Below are 24437 nucleotides of genomic sequence, written 5' to 3'. Positions count from 1 at the left end.
TTGAACATATTGCCTAAATAAATAAATAAATCTGGAGTTGGTAGTTTTATTTAAAGAAACTCAAAAATTTCATAAAATAGTTTATTCAATACTGAGAATATAACTTAAAATTAGATGAATTTTGTGCAATTTTCAAAAAGATTAAATTTTGGCAAGATATTGAGAAACTAGTATCTAATAGGAGTTATTGTGTCTTATAGTTTTAAAATTGCTGTTGTTGCCAATGACGAAAAAGAAAGTAAAATTGTATTGTCATTTATTGATATTTCATTTACAATATTTTTTATGTTAATTTTCTTTATTCATATAATAATTTAACAAATTTAAAACTATTTTACACAAATATATTGCACACTGCAAGTTAGCAGATATCACTTGTATAATGGATGACACTTGGAATGTTTGGCTATTAGCTGGAAATATATCTATTTGTACATGATATATGCAAGTTGCCATATCTTAATTCTACTTGTAAATCCATGTTTCGACATCTCCAATTTACTTAAAATTTCTCATACCGAAAAGGTTTAAAGGTAAATTTAATGAGTTTCGTATGAGAATTGCCCGAAAATTGAAGATAAACATAAGTAAAAAAACAGCACCAATATACATTTTCCGAGGAGATCTAGTACAACAAAATATTGTAATTTTTATCTCAAATATCAACATTGAACATTTTCACTAACTAAATTAAGATTTTATGTACAATTATAGTAAATTATCATTTAAGGGAAAACATGTAAGGGTAATGACGTTATCATTATTTTAATAAATCTTTTATACATTAACATTTGTGATAGTCAAATAAAATGCTATTCAATATGTGATGTAGTTTTTGGTAGATGCAAAGCCAGTCAACTAAACCAACAAATCAATTAAAAATAAAGTGTTATTTTTAAGATATCTGGTAATTAATTGAGGGCAACGGTTATTTAAATGTAAGTATCAATAAAGGTAAAATAACTTATTTCTAATTTTACAATAAATAAAGCTAAAGATCCAACTTTAAATTGACATCGTCAAGTGGTGATACAACAGTAATACGAACAAAATCATACTTCTATTATATAAATGTCCTGAAAGACAATAAGGTAGTAAACTGGTTTTAAACAGGTTACAACTGAGCCAAAGTCATCTCTCTAAATTTAAAGTTTTCACAGAGCTCGTGGTGTTTTATACAATTTCCTTATTAAGATTCTAATACATATGAACATAATACAAAACGGTAACATTTCCAACATTATATCATACAAATCACATTTTACGTATAACACCTTATTAAAATATTTTTTATTTATCAAAATATTGTGTTATTGACGTAATATAAGGAAATACTTGTTAAATGAATTGTGTGATGTAAGGAATTATTATTTTGGCTTGATAAAGAACCTAAATATTCGTAATTAGATTATATTAGTGAGTTTAAAAATAAATTTTGCGGAATATATGTACTTAAATATGCAACGTACACATGCAGTCAGAGTTCAAAGATTTAATTAACATTATTTAAATTTTAACAGTCAACATCAATATGAATATTTTTATTAAATAATCCTTGAACAATTTAAGTAACGGCCTACCACAATATAATTTGATTATCTTTGAATCTATGCGGCGGAGTCCATCGATCCGTTCCTACATTTAAAAACTACATGGGCCATTCATATTAATTGAGAACGTAATTAATTTATCTATGATAAATATAATCAGATACGGATCATTTAGGTGTGCGCTAAAAATATAAGGAATTTCGAACAAATAAGTTCGTTAAACTATTCACAAGCAGTCCAGCTGTCAATTCAATTTCTCTAATCTATTCCTAAATTCCCTTCACAGTTCTTTATGTCCTTGGTCGTCGGCATCTGCTTTTTCTAACACCGGCTTGATTGTTTCTAAAAGTTTCGATAGAGCTTGTTCCGTCTAAAGGTATACAAATTACACGTAAGTATTTACTTTTCGCTAGTATAGTCAGGCTAAATAGAATACAAACAAATACGCTTTTTTTTTTATTTTTTTTTTTCATTTATTTCGTAAATATTTATTTTAAGTTTCAAGACAAACAAAATCTCAGATTATGATCTTTATAGATCTTGTTCTTACCTGTGTGAGATGTGCGACAGTCCTCGCGAGTGCGTCTCGCCAAGCTAGTAGTTGGTGTCTTTGCCGGAGCGTATGTCGCGCTAATTGCGCCGACCATTCTGCCGTTTCAGATGTACGTGCAGAGCTTAGCCTGTCAATTATTTTACAGGTTAACTCAGAGATTTATTAAATTTTAAGCATAGGTAGATCCTTTCCGTGGGAATTGCCAACAGTTTCTGATATCAAGCAATTGATAATTTTTCACAATGTTTAGTCGCATTTTATTAAAAACTGAAATTTAGTAATTTTAAAGTGAAACTTCTTTAGGGGCATCAGAGTAAAATTTTTACGGATGAAACATCACGAAGATGTGCAGCGTTTCTATCGAAGAAAAGGGAGAGAGCAATTAAAACCGATTGAGAGAGTGATTTCTCACTCGAGTTAGGTCGACAAAAAATACGCTATTGGTTGATGTTAGTCGTTTAGTAGTTACATAATAGAACTTTAGATGGCAATTCTGTCGCATAACGCCTAGTGTTGAAGTCGCTTTCAACTCAATGTTCACAATTTCTCTTCTCGTTCTTAAAATAGTAATCGATAAACCTGGGAGTTTCTGGTTACTGTCTAACTACTAAGACTAACTGTCAGTTCACAGATAGAGGTAGTAGTAAGTAGGTACCTAGTCTGTAAATCGTCAAAGTCGATGGTCCTATCGGCGTAGTAGAGGTTCCAGTAGAGGAGTGCGTTGATAGCGAGCAGCAGTACGAGCGACATGAGCAGCCAGGGCGCGGTACGTGAGCCAGCATCTGGCCGAACCGGAAGAGCCGTCCCCAAGGGGACTGAACTCGACACCACCGGAAGGGGGGAGGATGACACTGGCAACGGAGTGATAAAGCAACGTTATTACATGAAACTAAATATTCCGTAAAAACGACAAAAAAAGGAGTCAGATTTTCACGGATCTATCATCAATTGTGGTCATTTGATTAAAATTTACAATAGACCAAAAATCATGTAAATTGAAAGTTCAATTAATATAATTTACATACTAAGGGACTGTTTCACAATGTCCGGATAAGTTCCAATAAGCTTTTTTTGATAATATATTTATTACTTATTGGTAGGATAAATAGTATTTTTGCGTTTCACGACTATCAGTCAGATAGCGCAATACGTCATGAAATTCGAAGTAACTTATTTGGAACTTTTATCTTTCGGATAATTTATGTGTTGCATAGCTATTTGGCACTTTATCCATAGATTGTGAAACAGGACCTTAGTATTGTGATTAATATTTCTGACCTACCTGAATTACAAAGTACGCTTACTAAAATTTGTCCGCGTCACAATTGAAAAGTCAAGTAAAATGCGTACCAACATTTATTACGCTATTAGTATGTTTTTACTTATTAAACTTACATATATGGCGTAAAATATAACGTAGTATTTATAAGTAAATATTATTGAGCTCTATGCTTAAGTAAATATTCGTTAATAACGTCTCACCTGGGGTGTTAATTCGTTTCTACTATTACCAGAAACTAAACAGTTTAAAAACAACTTCATTGAATATTTAAATATACATATAGCCTAAAGTAGTGTAGTTGTGTAGTAGTCTTTATGATTATTCAAGTTATTCGAGAAATATGGTAAATTCAAATTAATATAAAAAATAATTATTTAAGTGAATTTTCGGAAACCAAAGACAGTATTACTATACATTTAAGTAAGTAGTAATATGGATATAATTGATGAAGAACTTTTCTACTAAGAGATATTTCAGAAGAGAAGAACAACATGAGATTTAATAAAATGATAGATCCACACATTGTTATGTTGTAATGAATGATTAGCGAGAATTGTCATGCTTTCTCTAGCGTTATCTTCCGAGGAAAGAGTAGTAAACACAGTAGTTTTTACCGTAGATTTCCTCACATTTCACTGGAAAGCATTCAGAAGAAGAAAATTAAATTACATATATATCATTAAAAAAAACATACTAGCCTGCTTTTGCTATACCTATGAGATACGACTTACGTAGTTCCCTTCAACCGACTTCAAAGGACTCGTAATATGAAATATTGAGTTTATAATTTATTCATCCTGTTAATCATTCGTTATGTTTTGCGTGGAAATAAAATAAATATATTAATATATCATATAAAAAAATATGGCAGCTTAGCAAAGTAATAGATGTTTAAATAAGCGTCATAATATTAAATTTTCGAATACCCAATAAGACGTGGAGATCTGTACCAATAACTACTTTTTTAAATCATTTATTATCACAATCATGTCGGTATGTAAACTTTCTCATTTTTTAATCTCTTTTAAAAGCCTTATATATATCAGCCAGATATAATAAAACAAGAAAGCATATGCTACTTTTATGCTTTAGGGCCTGTTTCACAATGTATGGATAAAGTGCCAAATAGCTATGCAACACATAAATTATTCGAAAGATAAAAGTTTCAAATAAGATACTTCGAATTTCATCACGTATAGCGCTATCTGACAGTCGTGAAACGCAAAAATACTATTTATCATACCAATAAGTAACAAATAGCTTATTTGGAACTTATCCGGACATTGTGAAACAGGCCCTTAGAGTCCGATCTAAATCCTGTTTACTAACCGTCATGCCGCCTCCGTCTGCGCGCGCGTGCGGCAGGCGGCGCAGGCGCAAGTTGTGCTCGCAGCTGCGTCTCCAACTTACGAGAGAACTCTTCCATGCCGTTCATTGTGTTCTTTTCTAGGAATGCTACGAAAATCAAATCCACATATAAAACCACGATTCGTCAACGCAGTGTTAGGTCAAAAACTGAGTGTCAAAATCCTTGTTATATATACAAACAGACTTTGTTTAACAAAAAAAATTCTTATGGCCGATCTAAGAAATAATGGACTCAGTGTTATACCACTGTAGAATCCTTATTAAATGCGCTAACTATTAAAGCTACTTGCCAAACTGGAGTAGTACATTTTTTTTTCAGGACGATCAGTTGAAGTAGTGCGAAAATTAATTTTGAAAACTTGGTACGGTATAAAATATTGAATAGATATTTGAGGTTCATTAATGAATGTACAAACCCGGATAATACAATATTACTTTGCAATTATATCACATTAAAGAAATTAATATTTTTTTAATTAATGGTTTTTAATTAATTTAACTTTAACTTTATAAATGTAGCAAAAACATTTTTATTTCATATTTATAAAATTGCATATAAAAAATATGCAATTTTATAAATATTAATGAACATGAGACAACAAGTGAGAGGCTCATTTAATCTTAAGTAACATAGGTACGTAAGTTTTGAAGAACCCAACTCGAAAAGTCGGATTAGTTCAGAAATTCTTCAATGTAAACATTTTGTATAATTGGATGCTTAAAGGTTTTGACCAGACATCTATGTTACAAGATGTGCAATATTGATACAATACTGATCTATACAAAAATAATTAAACACAAAAACTCTACAAACACCAGAATACCTTTCACCATAGGCCACATGGTCTTCTTATAATCAACCCATCCATGTATTGTGAGTCGTGTGCCATCCCCTTCCCGTCTCAAGCAATAATGGGCTTCCACGCTGAAGTAATCCGCGTAAGGTATACCCGTGTTCTCGCTTGAACAGTCTATTGAGTATAGACATCCGGGTTTTGAGCATTTGTTCATGGTCTAAAAACATTAAATTCATTAAATAGAGTAATCTGTAAACGCAAGCCAGACAGCGTATTTTCTGGCGTAAAAGAGATATATGAAATTTCTATTCTATGGGAAAGACTGTAAAAAAATACGACTGACTAAACGTCAAAATTAATGGAGTTATCATGGCGACGCGACGGTTCGGTTTCGTGAAAAATGTATCTTAATGCGATCTCTCGTTCCATGTTAAAATACGATTGGTTAGACAAATCCAGCGGATAATTCGCAAACATTTAATGAAAGTGACATATTTTTTGTTTGGTTCAGTTTCTCTATATATTATTATTAGTATGTAGGTATGTATACGTATAATTTTTTTTTGTTAATATATCTAATAAAAACTAAAATCAACAAATAGGAATAACTAGTATGGAGAACTGTAGAAATGAACGTTTTTTTTATATAAAAGTAAACTTTGTATACAAGCATGTTACAAATTAGAGGATTATATTCAAGATAAATAATGCTTGGAAACATGCTGGTCCAAGCATAGGACAATCATAGAGCCTTGACAAAATCAATTCATTGCTGATCTAATTTTACATATTTTTGTTTTATAATACTACAAACTGTTATTATTTTATTTTTATCTTACACACTGTTTTATTGTTTTTTACTCTTATTACTTTTATTACTCTTAGTTTTCCTCGCAATTCCAACAACATGTATAAAGATCTGTATAAAGATCTATCAGGGGTCGATTGGACCTTTCTTTATAACATCGAAAATATAAATGAAACAGTTGGTGCTTTCACAAGTACAATTACAAATGCAGTTAACACCAACACAAAAATCATTTATAAAAGAAATTCTCAAAGTATCAGAAAGCCATGGATAACACCTGGTTTGCTACGCTGTGTGAGAAGAAGAGATCAGTTGCATAGCTTATCAAGAAAACAACCTAACAACGAACCGCTCCAAAAGCAATATACGCAATACCGAAATTTCTGTAATAACATACTTAAAAACCTTAAAAATTTACATGAGGCTAACACCATCCTTAAGAACAAAGACAATAGTAGGAAACTATGGAAATCTATCAGAAATATATGCCACCTTAACCCAACTAAATCAAATTCTAATAAACTTCTTGATCTACAGGAAAACCCTGAAAAATCTCTCGATATTGTAAACAATTACTTTAGTTCGGTAGGGAATAAATTGGCTTCCGATATATTGTCTAAGACAAACCAGACTGAACAAGACCTTTGCTCCAAAGTGTCAATTTCCGCTAATTTAAATTCTTTTCTTTTTCTTCCTTGTGACGAGCGTGAAGTCATAAAAATCATTAGTTCTCTTAAGCCAAATTCTGCCCCAGGTGATGATAATATTAGTAATCGAGTGGTCATTCTACTAAAAAACATTATTGCTGCACCAATTTCTTATATCTGCAATCTTAGTATTGAGCAAGGTATCTTCCCCGAATCATGGAAAATAGCTAATATCACACCTATCTACAAATCAGGCAATAAAATAGAAATTTCAAACTATCGTCCTATTTCTCTTCTCCCAACCCTCGCTAAAATCGCAGAAAAAATCATTAACGTCAGATTACTGAATTATTTGGAAAAAGAATCTATCCTTGCCGACAATCAATACGGATTCAGACTAAGTAGATCTACAGAAGATGCTACCACAGGACTGGTTGAAACCATAAGCTCCAAATTAGATGAAGGACAAAGATGTATCGGTGTTTTTCTTGATCTTGCCAAAGCTTTTGACACTGTTTCAAGGCCATTACTACTTGGAAAATTAGAAAGACTAGGAATTCGTGGAAATATCCTCCGTTGGTTTCAGTCCTACTTATCCAATAGAAAGCAGAGGGTTCGAGTTGATGGGCATAGCAGTCAACTAGAAAACGTCTCATGCGGTTTGCCACAGGGAAGTGCCCTCAGTCCAACGCTTTTTTTAGTATACATTAACGATTTATGTTCACTTCAGCTCACCAATGCTAAACTCTTCTCTTTCGCTGACGACACAGCTATAGTCTTTTACTCACACTCTTGGGAACAAGCCTCACGGTTAGCTCATTTAGGTCTTCGACAAATCTCTCAATGGCTTTTAGATAATCTCCTATCTCTAAATACGTCTAAGACCAAATACATATGTTTTCACATCTCGAAAACCAGAAAACCAAACCCTATCCCCCCTATTAAATTACACTCATGTCTGAACCCTTGCAACAAATGTAACTGTCCTCTCCTGGAGCCCACGAAAACAACCAAATACCTGGGATTAATTATAGATTCAAGGCTTTGTTGGAGCCCTCAAATAAACTATCTATGTTCACGAGTTCGCAAACTTATAAATGTTTTTAAACGCCTTAGAAAACCTTCTGACCCACATACAACCAAGATAGTGTATACTGCATTATGCCAGTCGATATTATCTTACTGCATATCGGTATGGGGTGGAGCGGCATTGTCCTCGATGCTGAAAATTGAGCGCACCCAACGGGCCATTCTTAAAATATCCTTCAGTAAACCTTTCCGATACTCAACCTCAAAATTGTACAGCGAAGCAGGGCTCCTAACTGTAAGACAACTTTATTTAATGGCAATATGCAGGCTTTTTTGGAAACAAACACCCCCTACACCAAATCTAACCAAACGCAAACCTTTATATAAGCATCCTAAAAAACGCACTTTCTTCGCTCAACGCTTTTTCTCCTTCCGAGGTCCATTCATCTTTAACCACCTTATTAAAAATAAAATTATTACTAACTTTTCAAAAATCACACTTCATACTTTCACTAAAAAACTCAAAAAATATCTTATTAAGCTGTCATATACTAACACAGAAAATATTCTTATCGTAAAAAAATAGAATAGGTATAAATTTGTTAAGTAAAATTAATTAATTAAGTAATGTTTAGTTGTAAAAGGAAGAGACTGGCTGCCCACAACACAGGGAATCCTAGTGTGGGGGCCAGAGCACTCTACTTTATAGAAACAATTATTGTATTTTGTGTCTAATAAAGTTATTTCTTTCTAAAAAAAGTTATTTCATGTATAAATTTATTTACCAATAACATTGTCTAGATCTACTAGTATACAAAGTAATGTGATAATATGAGTTATGATTATGATAATAGTATTCGCATTGTTTGAAAGTTAATATTGACCAGTTTAGGTATGTAAGTACCGATTGCGACATCTTACGTCTTTGGGTCTCTTTTGAATTTGAATAATTCAATAAATATTTCAGTGCCGCATATACATTTGCGGCGTTGCCGCACTTGAATGTTGTGTTCACTTTTCAAAGATTGGCAACCTCGCTTTGGCATCAGGCCATCAGGAAAGATTTTTAAAGCGATATCTCGCTGCTGCATCGAATTATTGGGTTACCATTTGTTATCGATACAGCTTCTAACAACTATCTTAAAAAATTGGATTTTGATTTGTTAAATTGAATTGTCTATTGACTTTAATTGTCTTTAGTATCACTCACGATAGAAATATAATTGTTAGAGTAACACGTGAATAAAATTGAAAATCACAAGTTAACACTGCATTAGAATTATTTAAGCAATACCTGTGTTTCAGTGACGTGAACTTCTTTAGGCCCGATGGGTCCTGAGGTGAGACTAAGCCGATAGCTCACTTGTCGACACTTGACGCTGTTCTGCGGCCGCCATGGAGCCTGGAAATAAGGACGAAATCGTAAAATTTATTTATTTATATATAATAATTTTTAACATAATATAATTATTTTTAAAATATTCCGGGGGATGAAAACTCTAGGCACTTGCTGGTTAAAATTTTACACATTAAATATGTGCTTGATCCATTTAGAGGTCTTAACCTCCTAAGAACATGTTACTTACTTTTAAAGTCGTAACTTTAATTCTCAAGTAGAAGGGCGGTTCTGCAGAAAGAATTCAATTGACTCTCTATTCCTGAACATGACTGAAAAAAGCTAATTGCCAAAAAAACCATAACTTAATAAGAATTTACATTTATTAATTACGCTTCACGAAATTTGAAGTGGGAAATATTTATTATTAAGGGAGTATAAAAAAATACCACATATTTTCTGGACTATTTTCTATGTGTATAGAAAATAGGTCGCAAACTAATAAAGACATTTAGAGGAGTCAGGTTAACAAACACTGTGACATGAGAATAGTTCAACTGAATTTGAAAATCTAACCTAATCGGACTTTTTTTAATTATTTCGTTTAAATTTAAAAATTTGCTTTTAAAATCTTTATCACATCATATATTTTCCGTCCACACGCTATCTGGCGTAGTGTGCGTACTCATATACGTATACGCCAATATCTCTGTTGAAACTTCGAACGCGTATTACCATTAAAAATTCAGTTACAAATTTTATTCCATGTTCGAGTTGGTTTAGTTCCAAATACGGAATAAAATATATAAATATTCAATTTTACGTTTTGTTGTACGGTAAAAAATATATTTAATCAATACCTGCACATAGTCAGAGGCGCCTCGTAAAGCCAGCAGTTCCAAGTGGAACCTCGAGTTGGTGAAAATCATCGTGAAGAGCTGGTCAATGTGAAATGGAAACACGCCCTCCAGCAATACTTTGCCTGTGTGAGCCGACGTGCAGACAACGTCTTCGTTACTACGAATAAAATGGACACTTTTTCTTAAAGTTTAATTCTGAGATACGTTAAATACGATCCTCAAATCGATAAAGACTCAGGAGAGTAAAGATAACCATTTGAAACTTCTTTATGACCTTATTTTTCGAAAAATATTCTACTATATGCCACTTTACAGAAATTGGTTAAATAAAGTTGTAATAGAATTATTACTATCATTGTCATCGTTATCATATATTTTTGTTATTAATGTCTTTAAATCTCTTCGGCTTAATCGTGGTAGGGACAAGAAAAAGATGGTGCGCGAAAAATGTGACGGTAATTTTTTTCCAACGCCGGCCGATAAAGAAATTTCACTTCAATATTATATTTACTAAACCCTTAAGCATGTGTGTTTAATATGCATTACTAAATATAACTGTAAAAGTCGATCAAATTATATTTTAAAACCCAAAAGAGCATATGAATAGCAATCGGCGAATACATACTTTTGGTGTCTATCAGGCTCGCTTTCACTTGTGTCGGACATGTCTGTTGGAAGCATGTCTACCTCCCGCTCTTCGCCCGCTAACCTTTCACCAGAACCATTTACTGTAATATAAAGCCTATTTCTAAAACACTTATTAGAAAGGAACAAATGTTTCTTAAGATTAAAAATATATTCAAACAGAACCATACAATTATTAACACCAAGAATTTTGGTACAATATAATTTAAAGGTCATTTTAATTTTAACTTCGTTCACTGGAAGTGAACACTTGAACACTGATTTTTAAGTGTGAAATTTCCATTGATTTGTATTAAGGCGTATTTAAAGACAGTTGGTAAATTACATATATTACTTTTTAATATTTAATTCTTGACATAAAAATAAATATATCAAGATTAAGCAGATTTGTAAAGACAACACATATTTTAAAAGTATCCTAATTATAGGTGCAATCAGGTTATAGGAGCATCCAATCCAAAAGAAACCAAAAACGAAATAAATAAAAAAAACTCACAAAGTGGCGGCGTAAATCCTCGTAAATCTCTCCCGTACTGTGCATCGTGCTCCATAGACGACGCATCCACTGCCTCCTGATAGAAAAATATTTATATTTAGAATACTATAATATATAATATTTCGTTGCATTATTATGATAAATATATAACAGTATGTTTCATTTATTTCACAAACACTCTCATCTTTAATACAGGGAAAGTAAAATTAGTAGCATTAGTAAGCTTCGTATTTCTTAAAAACAAATACTCAGTAAATGTTCAATCTTTTCAACGTATACAATATAGTATGTTAAATTGTAAGAAATGCATTCTTATCTAAGACCAAATCTATTTGACCTAAAAAAGTCTAACCATAACAGCGGGTGTTGGGAAAAGTGTTTATGAAAATTTACAATTGATATCCGCTTACTTTGCTGTTACCCCGTCCGAATATCTTCATGATTTCATTGCAAATAAACATTATCACTAACCGTAATCACTTATCGTAGATAAACTATCGTATTGCTCAGGTAAAATCATAATCTATCTCCGTCAATAATCTATTTGTTCACAACAGCTATACAAATATTACTTTTAATTATTTTTTTTTCAATTTTATTTTATTTATCCAATAATTTCGATAGTAAATCAAGAGACACAAGCAGTCAATTGTAGCCAATAAAGTTTGTACCAATAATGATAACAAATACGATATCTGATAAACATTTGAAGAAAAAATATTAGTCACGCTTCCTTATTGTAGGTATCTGTTAAATTGTTTGAATTATTAATTTGTTTCTATAGAAATTTATTATTAATTTACATATATTCTTTGTTGAACACTTTATAACACAAAGAGATAAAGACGATACTGGCTGGTAAATGGTAGAAGTTACAAACCTCTGAGGTGTCAGGTTGGGGCTGTGGGTCGTCAGTATCGCGCGTGTAACCCTCGTCGTCAGAATCGAACCCAAGCTCTTCACCGTAGCACGTGTGCACCTAATATAAAACCAATATTAAATTATATCAGCAACAGGAACAGGAATCTACCTAATGAAGGTCCGCACGCAAATTTTCAGCACGCGATATTCCCTGGATTCTAACCAAACATGAATATAAAACCCTTTTTGTTAGTATGAAATGCAGTAGGCTGTTTGATTAAACCAATAATTATTATGAAATCATATTGCACGTATACCATTTGTGTCCCAGCGGATCAATCTTGAATTAAATATCCTTTAATACATACGAATTTGTATCAAAAATGTGCGTTAAATTAACTTATATAACATAAACTTTTAATTCCAGATCAAACCTGAAAGCGACGCGTGTCCCGTCCAGCAGAAGACAACGCACTAATCTCAATGTTCAGTCGTCCTTGATTCTATGTTAATATTTATAATATGCTGTACCTCACGCGACACACAGGCCACAATATTTATCATAAAAAATGGGTCTATGTATTGTGATGCATTTATTAACAAAACAAAAAGCAAACTGGAAGCAATAAGATCTTACTAACATTACAATCAAGATGTCGATGAGTTGATTTTGGAAACTATAAAAACTTATCACAAAAAATTACCGACTTCAAATACCTATCAACATTATTTATTGATGTGTCTCATATGCAGCGATTGGGATGACACTATCTTACCTGTTCTACTATATTGTTAGTTATAAGATTTAGGAATTTAAGTTTAATTTTTTAATGTTTGTATTGTATGTAATTGTGTGGGTAATATAATGGAATTCTATCGCATTAGTTGTAACTGTCAAGATAGGAAAATTTACTGGAAATAAATAAATAAATATTTATATATATATATACCTAGTCTTGCCATAAATACTGAAACAAAGAAAAATATTTTTTTTTCTGTTGCAAATAACATTTATTACTTTTACAGTGTGTTAGTTTAATACATAAATAAAAAACAATTTATAATATAAAAAGCTTATTCGAAGTGGTCTCCATTGGGTACGATACAGTCCTTAAAACGTTGAGGCCAGTTATCGATAGAAGCACGCACTCTTTCCATGGGAAAAATCTTCACTGCCAATCGTACGGATTGTCTTAGGGCCTCCAAATTATTATGCCGTTTAGAGCAAGCCATACTCTCTAAAACTGACCATAAATCATAATCTAGCGGATTAAGATCGGGACTAGACGACGGCAAGTCTTCAGCGCTGATGAAGTCCGAAACGTTCATTTTCAACCAAGACTGCGTAGACCGAGCTTTATGACCCGTTGCCGAGACTTGTTGGAAGGACCATTCTTTGTTATTGAAAATGGTGTTATTAAATGGCATCACTACCTTCTCAAGGATGGTATCTTGATACACTTGTGTCGAAGTTTTGATACCTTTTTCACAAAAGTATGACTCAGTCACTCCTTCATAGCTAATACCCCACTAAACCATCACTGAAGTCGGATAGTTCCCACGTTGCACACTGGCAACTTATTGGGAAGCTTCCTTAGAGCTTTGAGCACAAATATAGTCATTTTGTTTGTTAAAATGTTGCTCGATTGTAAAAAAATTCTCATCCGTAAACAAAATTTTTCTGTGACCACTCTTTGCGTACCGCTTCAGTAATTTTTTGATTTATCACCCTATTCTTTTTTAAATTATCATTTAAGAAATGACCAGAACGTCTCTTATAGGCTACAAGTCCTAAGTCATCTTTAAAAAAACGCAACATGGTTCTAGGTGCTATCTTTGTCTCCCGAGATAAAATCTTTTGCTTTCGGACAGGATTTCTTCGAATTCTTTCCCTTACTGCTTTGACCACCTTTTTCTTAAGAAGACTACGTGGAAGGCCAGATATTTTTCTGTCACAAATAGAGGAGGTCTCATTGTACCTATTAATAGCCCAGTACTCAAATATTTTACAAATACCAAGCGTATGGAGAGTTTTAAAATGTGCATTTAGCTTTATACCTACTTTGGTAATGAAATCACAGCGATTCGGTTCTCTTCATCACCCCACTGTATTTTAATATAGCAAAATATTAGACAAAGTATTGGCGCCAAAATGAGAAAACTTAATGGACAATCATATAAAAATAACAGATTCCAAATTAAAATGTAATATTTTGTTTATTTTTAATTGTATCAGTATTTATGGCCAGACTAAGTATATATAAAGAAGAGAAATGAGATGTAACTAAGTAAAGTACCTACACAAAATTCAACTTTAACACAAGGTTTTAAAAATCTTATCTATTAATATAACAGTTAAACAGAAAACAGGGGTTTTTTTTAAATTATGACCCAATGCAAACCGAAACACGAAACAACAAAATTTTTAAAATTATTTCTAATAAGTGCTTCGCATCTATGTATAGTTTAAAACAAATTGCCAATATTTAGAGGATAACAATATTTTAAAACTTTTTTCGTGTCGTGTGTTTCGTCTTAAGGTGTTTGACCAAGTTTTGTAATTCTAATTCGTTTGAAATCAAAACAAGTCGGCCACATACAAAATATTCCACAATTTCCAATACTTTACATAATTCAATACTGCGCACTATAAGAGAACGCGAAAATTGTTGAGGATAGTAGATGGCTATTTTAATTAATAACTATTATTTGGACTTTGTTAGTTAATAATGACTGACAATAATATGACAACATAGCAAAGTTACAATGACGAACTGATATATTTATATGTAACTTAGTGGCCTAATTTTGGCGTCCTAATATATAATGCAGTAGCTATTGGCGATAACAATACATATTAAGTTTTCTTACAACGTAATTCTTAGCAGTCGATACGCTAAGAATTACGAGCGGTACGCTATTACTGAAAGACTTAGATATTGGAGTCTATTGAAGTTATAGTGAATTATCGTTACCAGCATAGCTTTAATTTCCCAACTAGATCATACTAAATTAGAATGTCACCGCACTGCCATGAGGTAAGCGGAGGTCAGAGGGAGAAACTACGAGTTGACATAGTAGTTACGGCTTTCGAGACTGGCACAACCCTTAATAATAAAAATTACGATGAAGAAATCAGAAGCAGCGGAGTTGAATGGATACGCCTTTACTTTGTAGTTATATAGTCACTTTTTTATGCGAATAGAGGACATAATAAAACACGGATCAAAATTTAATTTAGTAGATATGAAGAGCTCAAAGCATTTTTTCTAATCGGTCTTAAAGCAACCGATAAAGCAGATGCTTTAGTCATTTGATAAAAAGAAATATATCGGAACAGTTTCTCATGTATATCATAAAATCAGCACAAAGACATGCACGAACTCTAAAATTTATACAAGTCTTTTGCCTTGTGCGAAAAACTTTAAAATTTAAATTACTGAATTTATTCACATACAAATAATATTCCTAAATTATTTACTTATTAAAAAAACAACTCACCCACTGCCATATTTCGTTTGTGGTAAGGGGCTGATCCATGAGGGCGTTCTGCCAGATCCTAAACAGCATGAGATAAGCCTTGTCCCGACCAGAGAATGATGTTAGGAAATTCTTTTCCGAGTCCGTACATACTAGGATTGCATTTGGAATCACCTGTGAAATGTTCCCTATTGTAAACGGGCTGTCGAATTTTCAAAACTAATACTTTATTAAAATTAATGTCTAAAAAACGAAAAAAAGTTGAAGCAACAACACACAGTGGTTTTCTGACCGTAGCTTGGAAATTCATTGAAAACAGGGGGTGAAAAGGCAGACAGCTCATATTAAGTGATAAGAGTGCTAATGGATACTCTATATCTAGATAATGCCAGAGGGCTCGCGAGTGCGTTGCTGGCCTTAAAAGATTTAGTACGCTATTTTCTTGAAGGAAGGAAGTCAAATTTATTCTGGTTTCACATAGTAGACGTCCGATGATAAAACTCACCTGCAGAGTTTCTTTTTTATTAATCCGAATAACGTTTTCTTAAAACATTTATAACTCATAAATGTCAAGTCAATAATAAAGATGTATCCATATAAATATTACGAAAATACTTAACTAGAAAATTTTCAGGATACGGAAGTATATCTTCAGAAACACTTACCAGCGCGGTCTTCTCCTTAGTGATAGCAGTGACATCTTTCCACCTCAACGTCAGAGAGGTTTCCCACCCAAAGATGTTAGCATAGAAGCAAAGGTAACTCTGGGACGCATATAACCTCCCGTGAGCAAGAATATCGCGCTGCATTGCACACGAGTAGTCTATAACACAAGTTAATGATTTACATGTTTGATTTCATGCTTCAATTAGATTGTAAAGCCATTTTTAGGTTATTTTACCCGTTTCTCGAAACGAGGCTATTGGCCAGCCCTAAGCAAAGTTCTTGGATTTTTAATTGACACAATTTAAATATACTGCGTAGGGTCATATCCTTAAGTTGAAGTTATGTATGTGTTTTAAGGTCCTTTCCAGTAAACTTTTTTTGAAGAAAAATATAAGTTTAAATAAAATTGGTTTAATTAAAAAATGGGTTTTAACAATAGAACAAGCTTTATGCAAGGATTTTTTAATGTGTATTTAAAAACATTTAAGTTTCAAAAACTAGCTGTTCATGCCATTGAATAGAATAAAGTTACAATTAGCCTCATACAAAAATAATTCCTAGCAAATTGTGAGTTTGTCTCTTCATTGGATAAATCATATCATTGTTGACCAATCACAGTTTTTTATTTATTTGGAAACAGAACAGATACATCTTTACAATTAAAATAAAGTTAAAAATAAAACATAAAATAAACACATTAGATGTATCGATGTAAAAACCACACTTATATAAAGTTAAAAGAAAGTGCCATCGTTTTTATCGTCTATGTAATAAACATAATTATAACAACCTCACTGTATAAAGCAGCTTTTTTCGAATGTATCAATAAATATCGCACCTACTATGAGCCTCTCATCGTCTGGAAGATCCTTGAAGAGTCGTTTGAAGTCCTCCGACTTAGTCTTGTAGGTGGGGTAAAGGGAATTGTACCAGCTCTTCTTCTTGGCACGCCCGCTGCCGTCCGAACTACGGGACCCCGGGTTGGATAACTGCTGCAAATATATATTTCACTAGACTACTTCTTACTAATATTTTATTTATTGCCAGTTCTTCTCTTCCGTTCTACGCCCTTGATTTGAGAACTGGCAGTAATTTAAAATTAGAATAATTTAATTTAATGCATACTTTTCTACGTTCATAAGTTTACATTATGTTACCTATATGAATAAATGATATTTGTTTGTTTGTTTAATGATAAAAATGCACTAGATATCAATTTATTTACTGAACACCCCTCCCTACCCTAAATACAGTAAAATGCACCAAGCCAATTAAAAAGCTAATGAATTATATAATAAAAAAATAACTAATTACTATAGGCAGTAACAATTAGCTGGGCACATGAAGTAACGGCGGTATGAATGAAATGTAATCGGTAGTATGAAAAGTTCGTAGGTTGATATTATAGTTATAGGCTGTTGATACATAGTTGGCGCTACTACTGTTAAATTAATAAGAGTTTTAGTTAGCCCTAATCTTCAAACGTCGCGTGTTTATATTTGACAACTGTCGTACTCTTAGTTTGAGTAAAGGAACTTTTGTTTGTGTATAAAATTTATAAAAAGGAATTTGGTACATTGACGTAGTGCTTTTTGGCGAAAAAAAATACTATCGAAGCCAAGGCTTGGCTCGATGCTGGCTCAAACTTTTTGAGAAGTGGTTTGCTGAGTTTAAACGAGGCGAAATGAGCATTGAGGACGATGCGCACATTTGACCCCAAAGAGGCTGTTACCGAAGAAAATATCAAAAAGTAAACAAAAAAGTTTTGGATAACCGAAAAGTAAAGTTGATTAGCTGATACCACTTGCGCGCGAACTGGCAGTCGATCAAAAACCACAACAAATCTGTTCAGTAGTAATAAATCTACTGGTTCCCCGTTCGGTATTTTGACTTACAAAAACTCAAGATTCCCTAAAGGGTGAACAATAAAACCATGTCCAAACTGAGACACATCTTTGGTCTTTTCCGTGTGATATCAAATGTTTTTAGGTGTACAGGTTAAATCGATTAAAATTATACGTTTTCACTGAAACAACTTCAATGAAATAAATAACGACGCATTGGACCTTGAGAAATGTATTATTTTAGAGAAATCACAAGTTTTAAGTTATTTCAACAGAGTAATAGGTAAACTGTCGTTGATTTATGTGACGTCTACAGATTTAAATATAACTTTTAATTTAAAATACGAGAAATTCTATTCGAGTAATATAATAAATTTGCTTGTATATTTTTTTTGTAGAATTTTATTTAAAAACAGCAAGTTGAACTAAGTCTTTGTCAATAATAATGCGCATACGCCAAAATGAATGAATACTAGAAATACTCGATTCTGTAAATCGAGTATTTCTAGTATCCTTGCAATTAACCATTTAGATATACATGGATAGATTTGAGACATTCCATATTTACCTTGTTATATTCGGGTTTAAGAGAGGCGGGCAATCCCAAATCCACAGATAGTGTACCATCGCCAGCGGCGCTGTTTGATACGTTGATTGAAATATCACTCTTCTGTAATGATACGAAGTCATTACAATTCAATAAAAATTTAAATAACATTATATATTAAAAATATTATTAGTTCTATATTTTAATTTTAAAACTAAAACAATAAACAAAAAAAACATATGTGCAATTCACACATGGTAGAAGTGAAACCTTCAAAAACATTTTTTTTATTATTAATCATATATAAATTAATCATTTTCCATTATCTAAATGTGTGTGTTCTTTTAAAACAGTATATTTTAATGATAAATTTTAATTTATAACTTTAATATAAATTTTTAATTTGGGAAAAACTAAAACATCGAAAGTTTGAAATTCGATCAAATGAAAAAGCGGCAGTAAAGAGAGGCTGTATAATGCCTGCTATCTCATTTTCTCCCACGTTAAATCATATGATGAATTGATGTTTCTGTCTCTCTTTACCGCTGCATCCGGTTTGAAATCACGACGATTCGAAAGAAGTTTATCTATCTCATTTTCTCCCACGTTAAATCATATGAATTAATGTTTCTGTCTCTTTTTACTGTCGCTTTTTCGTTGCATCCGGTTTGAAATCACAACGATTCTAAAGAAGTTTCACTTCAAAAGTAATTTCTAGAATTTCTGAAACTATTTTTATTCTGTAAGTGAAATTCTGTATATGTCTGTGCTTAGCTTAGCATATTGTATCGACAATTATAATGCACAAGTATAAACTAAAAAATTAACAAGACAAGACACTTACTCCATCATTATCGTAGTCTAAATGGTTTTCCTTGCACTCAGTGATACGAAGGGACGGAGAAGGTGACCTGGATAAATTCCTGAAACGTAAGAGAGTCAAGTTAATTTTCATTATATATCTTGTAAATCAAGTCAGGGTCACTATCTTACGGGAGTGCCAGTTTCCTTAAGAAGCTTACGTACAAATACAACATGATGTCTCTTCGAGAATAACCCACTGTAAGTAATAATTCTCGTAAAATTACTTACTTTTGGATGTCATATTTAAATTTAAAACAAATTATCAAGACACGATATTTGCCGTTTGTTAATGGCTAGTTGCGAAATAATCCGCATTAACTCGTGAAGACTACATATTTGGGAAGACTTGAGAGATAGATTTTTATTTTATTTTTTAAGCATAAATTATTTAAGTTAGACAATATATTATAAATTGTATTTAGCATGTATGCTGTTAATAAATAAATATTAATGTTCTACTACATAGCATCTACAAACATTTAATCTTAAATGTATACAATTGTCACATAACATATCGTGAAACAGTTGATTCGACCTGCATATATGTATATTGAAAATACATATGCCGGTCAACGTATCAATATATATGCTAGGTTGTTTTATAAAATATTAATCATGTCATATAACAAAATTCCAACATAAACAACAAGATAAAGGAATTATAGGACACATTATTAATCAATAATAATTTTATTACAACATTTTAGATTTAGACAAAGAAATAAGAAAACATGCAAAGGTAATTGACTTTAGTGGTTGATTTGTATGTTTGATTTGTAATCTGTATGTTATTATTATTGTTTTTATATCATTATTATGAGTCCTTAATGACCAGGAGCTAATTACTTAAATGGAGTTTCCATGTTCGGTGTTTTAAAAATTTGTACGATTTGCGTAGTACAAATACTAATAAGTTATCCTTTCTGTTTCTATAGATCTATACTCATAGATTTGAATATTATTATCAATGTCAAACTTTATTTAAATTTGACGCCTATCTTAATATTGTTTTCTATAATACTTGATATTTATTACAAACAGGTTTCGTTAAAATAGGGGCATTTTTTAAGCATAAGTCAAATTAAAGAATTAAACTTAAAATTTAGTTTAGCTCGATTTTAATTAGTTTTTATAAAGAAATCTCGAAACTAATATTCTCGACGTCGGGTCACGATGACCATTTGCTGAAAAAAGTCAACAAATTTAAGAAAGGTAATAAGAGGTTGCGTAACCGAGAAGTCAACCAAGCGTTAACAACATCGCTTCTGGAAATCGCCATTTGAATCTTAATTGAGAATATGAAAAATATTAACTTCAAACGTTCGGTTCTGAAAGATAAATTTCCACTTTCATGCGATCAACAAACTCAACACCAACTTTTTTAAATAATCTATAAAATAACTGTATATTATTTAAAAAGAGTTATATTCGCGTAAATAAACCTTAAGTATACATTTGGATTTTATAAAGTTTGTTTTACAAACTTTTCTCCGAAAAACTTTTGTATATACAAACAATCATAGGTAATCGGATCTTAAAAATCTACTGTTTAGCTATTCCATATTCTGTGTAAAATAGTGCGCCGGCAATTATTTTGCAAATAATTCGAAATTAATTATTATGCATAAAGTAAAGCAACACAATTGCAACAACAAGTAAGCAAAACTGTACGCTAATGGTAAAGATTTAAGAAAACATGTATGTATATAGGTAATCAATATAAACATATCAATCAAATGCGTACCTATTAAGTTTGAACATTAAAGCAACACCACACGCAAACTACCGGTGAGAACTGGCTAGTTAGCAAAAACATGGATAGTTATTTGCAAATTATTTTTGGGCGCGACCTTGTCCGATAATAATATCTGCGTTTCCACATCAGAATAATGAGACGTCGGCGCGATTTGGTAAAAATTCTATTATATTCGTCATTCTGGATTCAATGATCTACTCTATAAAATGTTATTGGTTATTTTAGTTCAGAAACCGGCACAGATTTCTGAAGTTTGTTTAAGCGCAGAAGGTTTACGTTTTGGTAAGGCTTTTATACAGTGTTTAGGTATAGGGAAAGTAATAATATAATAAGAGATTTCTGTGATTTTGATTGTTGGCCTAAATAAGAATCGCAATTCGCATATCAGTTTTCTACAAAAACAGCTGCAATTTTCGGTTGGTTATCGCAGTAGTAAAGTTACCTATTTCATGAACAAAAGAGTAACAATCCAAGAGATCCAACACATTCAATTCAAGGCAACTTCGTGACTAATAATGCCTCGAAACAGTTTCCGCAACTGCACTTAAGGTATTGTCAAGTAATACTTACTCATTGGCCAACAGCACCCCTAGTTTCTTTGTTTTTGATTTGTTAATCCTATTTCTGGTGAGGAATTTTTTTTTGTTTTACATAAATAAGTTCAAATTGTGAATTAAATGTTGATTATCTTCATGGATTGCATGTATAATCTCGAGCAGTCCATTATACGAACTACTTATAAATAATAATAAATTATTTGTTGGAACTTCTACCTATTACCTAGTATCAATGTAAATTAGTTAGCAGCTTCTGTTGATATTTACATTAAATAGATAGTTTAATTACACTAATGTATGTGAATGTGAAAAGATACGCAAGGCACTATATACAGTGAAATACATATATAAATTTTTACCTAGTTATAAGAACTTTCCACATGTTCTCCATTTGCTTATAGTGCACTTGGTAAGAATCACGACTAATTTCTTTAATACCCATTTTCTTAGGTAGTTACTCAGCCACACATTAATTTAATTTATATATTATATATGTAGCAACACTTTTATATAAGAATAAATTAAATATTATGTACGTCAATTTCTCGTATATGTATCGTTATATTAATAATATTAATTGTAACTTATAACATTTATAAATTACATAAAGTTTATAAGTTTTTTATTCTGACAACACAATAATCAAATACGTGCGATTATGCGAAACTACGAGTAATAATTATTATTTTATCTGACTCTAATCAAGAGAGCTGTAAAGATAACAGTGGTAAAATACAAACATTTGTAAGTCTTGATACCTACAAAATCAATTTCACAGAAAATACAGAAGAATTATAACCATTTAACAGAAGTAAAAAGAAAAAATTTTAGAAATTTATTGCCTCTGAACAGTCCAAAGTTGTACTTTAAAATATAGGTAGGACCTGTATAGTGTGCCAACTAGAACAAATAAATTTTCTCTATTGAATAGAATTCTTAAGATATAATCAGTGGCTTTTTGGTTTTTCTATTAGTTTATTTATAATGTAAAAATATGAATATATACCTAATAGTATTTATAGAATAATAATAAACTAATTATGTAATTAAAATAAGGAATAAATTGATTATTGTATCTGTTGTTATATTCCAAAATAAACAGAAGTAAGAAGTAAATAAGAAAATTGTTAATATTATAATAATACTTAAACAAAAATCAATGATAACCTCTTTCAAACCTTAAGATAACGCCAATGTTTTGAAATCTATAAACTTGGATATTTAGGTTGAATCAACTTTGATTGAAATATAACAATATATAACAATTTATTTTGTACCAACAAACCATCATTGATATTTTGAGTAAGTTCTAATATGGCTAGGTAAATGTTTGTTCACCAAAGCTCATACAGACTAAAATGAAGTGTTTCTAAACACAACTACTACAGAAAATATTATAGCCAACTGAGACCACATACATCCAAACATTTAACCATACTAAAGTTTGTATGGACTTGTTTATAGTGTATATATCAATACCAAATCATACATATTGAAATGCAATTGTTAGTAAGAAAAAACACATTCATATTTATTTTATTATTTGTATTGTACAAATATTTTTATTTTCAAAAGTGTAAAATAAAAACCCTTTGATGGCTTATTATATTACAGTTTTCTCAATTATACATGCAAATTTTACGAGGAATGATTAACATAACAATCTTACCTGTTTTCTTGTTGTTGATTGTTGCTTATGCCAGAAAAACTAAGTGCTTGGCTAATACTCTGTCCTATTGCATCTTGAGATGAAACTACCAAGTTTTCTGCTGATTTTCTCCTGTTAAATATTTATTAAATACAGAAACTATTATGCACAACTGACCTTTTTTCTTTATTGAGAGTCAACTAAAAACCATGTATAATTTCATGTTTGAGCCAAGTTTTATTTTAATTTTTAAAAGGGTATTAATACGACCCAAACACATAAACATGACATAAACATTTTGTCTTCCATTATGCTTATAAGTGAACTTCTACTTCAACATTTATAAACCGATATTAGACAACAATATAGGCGTAAACAGGGCGGTATCAAAAAATTAATAGTTATAGTAATGAAAATGTTGCTGTGATAATACAATGCAAACAAGTAGACATACCTGAGTATCTATTTGTTATCTCTAAAATATATGTAAATAAGAATAAACGTAGTGCTTTATTGGTTTTAAAAAATCTATAAAATGTTCACACACATCTAAAAAATTGATTATCGTTTAGAACTTACACGGATAAAGCTACGTTTCGGCTCTCGAGTTCCGAAGAAGTCATCTCAAATTATTTAAAGAGTTTGGTGCTTCTTCAATTTGTATTTCAGTGAGCTGCGACTTTGTAATATTCTTATTATCATCATCTAAATTACGATACCTATTAAAACATGTACCAATTTTTCGCGATGTAAAAAATTGCAAAACAAAACTCACAAAGCACTCACCATCGATTTACAAATACAATCTACTTTTACTAAAATGTCAGACGTCAGTGGATTATG

General features: G+C 31.5%; 1 protein-coding gene across 6 annotated transcripts; it reads right to left on the bottom strand.

Annotated features, from left to right (window-relative positions):
• Positions 1-479: 479 nt before the first annotated feature.
• Positions 480-24400, bottom strand: LOC110999765 (protein Aster-B). 6 transcript variants are annotated; one of them, XM_045629490.1, is made up of 17 exons: positions 24174-24400; positions 23616-23726; positions 19614-19692; positions 18791-18892; positions 17217-17370; positions 16378-16535; positions 15734-15886; positions 12252-12350; positions 11372-11447; positions 10856-10958; positions 10231-10390; positions 9329-9436; positions 5578-5767; positions 4715-4840; positions 2759-2954; positions 2101-2230; positions 480-1920 (listed from the first exon to the last, which is right to left on the bottom strand). In XM_045629490.1, exons 1-17 carry the CDS (start codon positions 24215-24217, stop codon positions 1831-1833), a joined length of 2079 nt encoding a protein of 692 aa, XP_045485446.1. In that variant the 5' UTR covers positions 24218-24400; the 3' UTR covers positions 480-1830. The 6 variants fall into 6 exon arrangements, with proteins under 6 accessions (XP_045485446.1, XP_045485447.1, XP_022124679.2 ...); XM_045629491.1 differs by having other exon boundaries at positions 17217-17367; XM_022268987.2 differs by having other exon boundaries at positions 10231-10387; positions 24174-24399.
• Between the last annotated feature and the right edge of the window lie 37 nt (positions 24401-24437).

Source organism: Pieris rapae, chromosome 9, assembly GCF_905147795.1.
Source record: "Pieris rapae chromosome 9, ilPieRapa1.1, whole genome shotgun sequence".
Taxonomy (NCBI): Eukaryota; Metazoa; Arthropoda; class Insecta; order Lepidoptera; family Pieridae; genus Pieris; species Pieris rapae.
The sequence above is the reverse complement of the archived record's forward strand: the minus strand, read 5'-3'. Positions and strand labels throughout refer to the sequence as shown.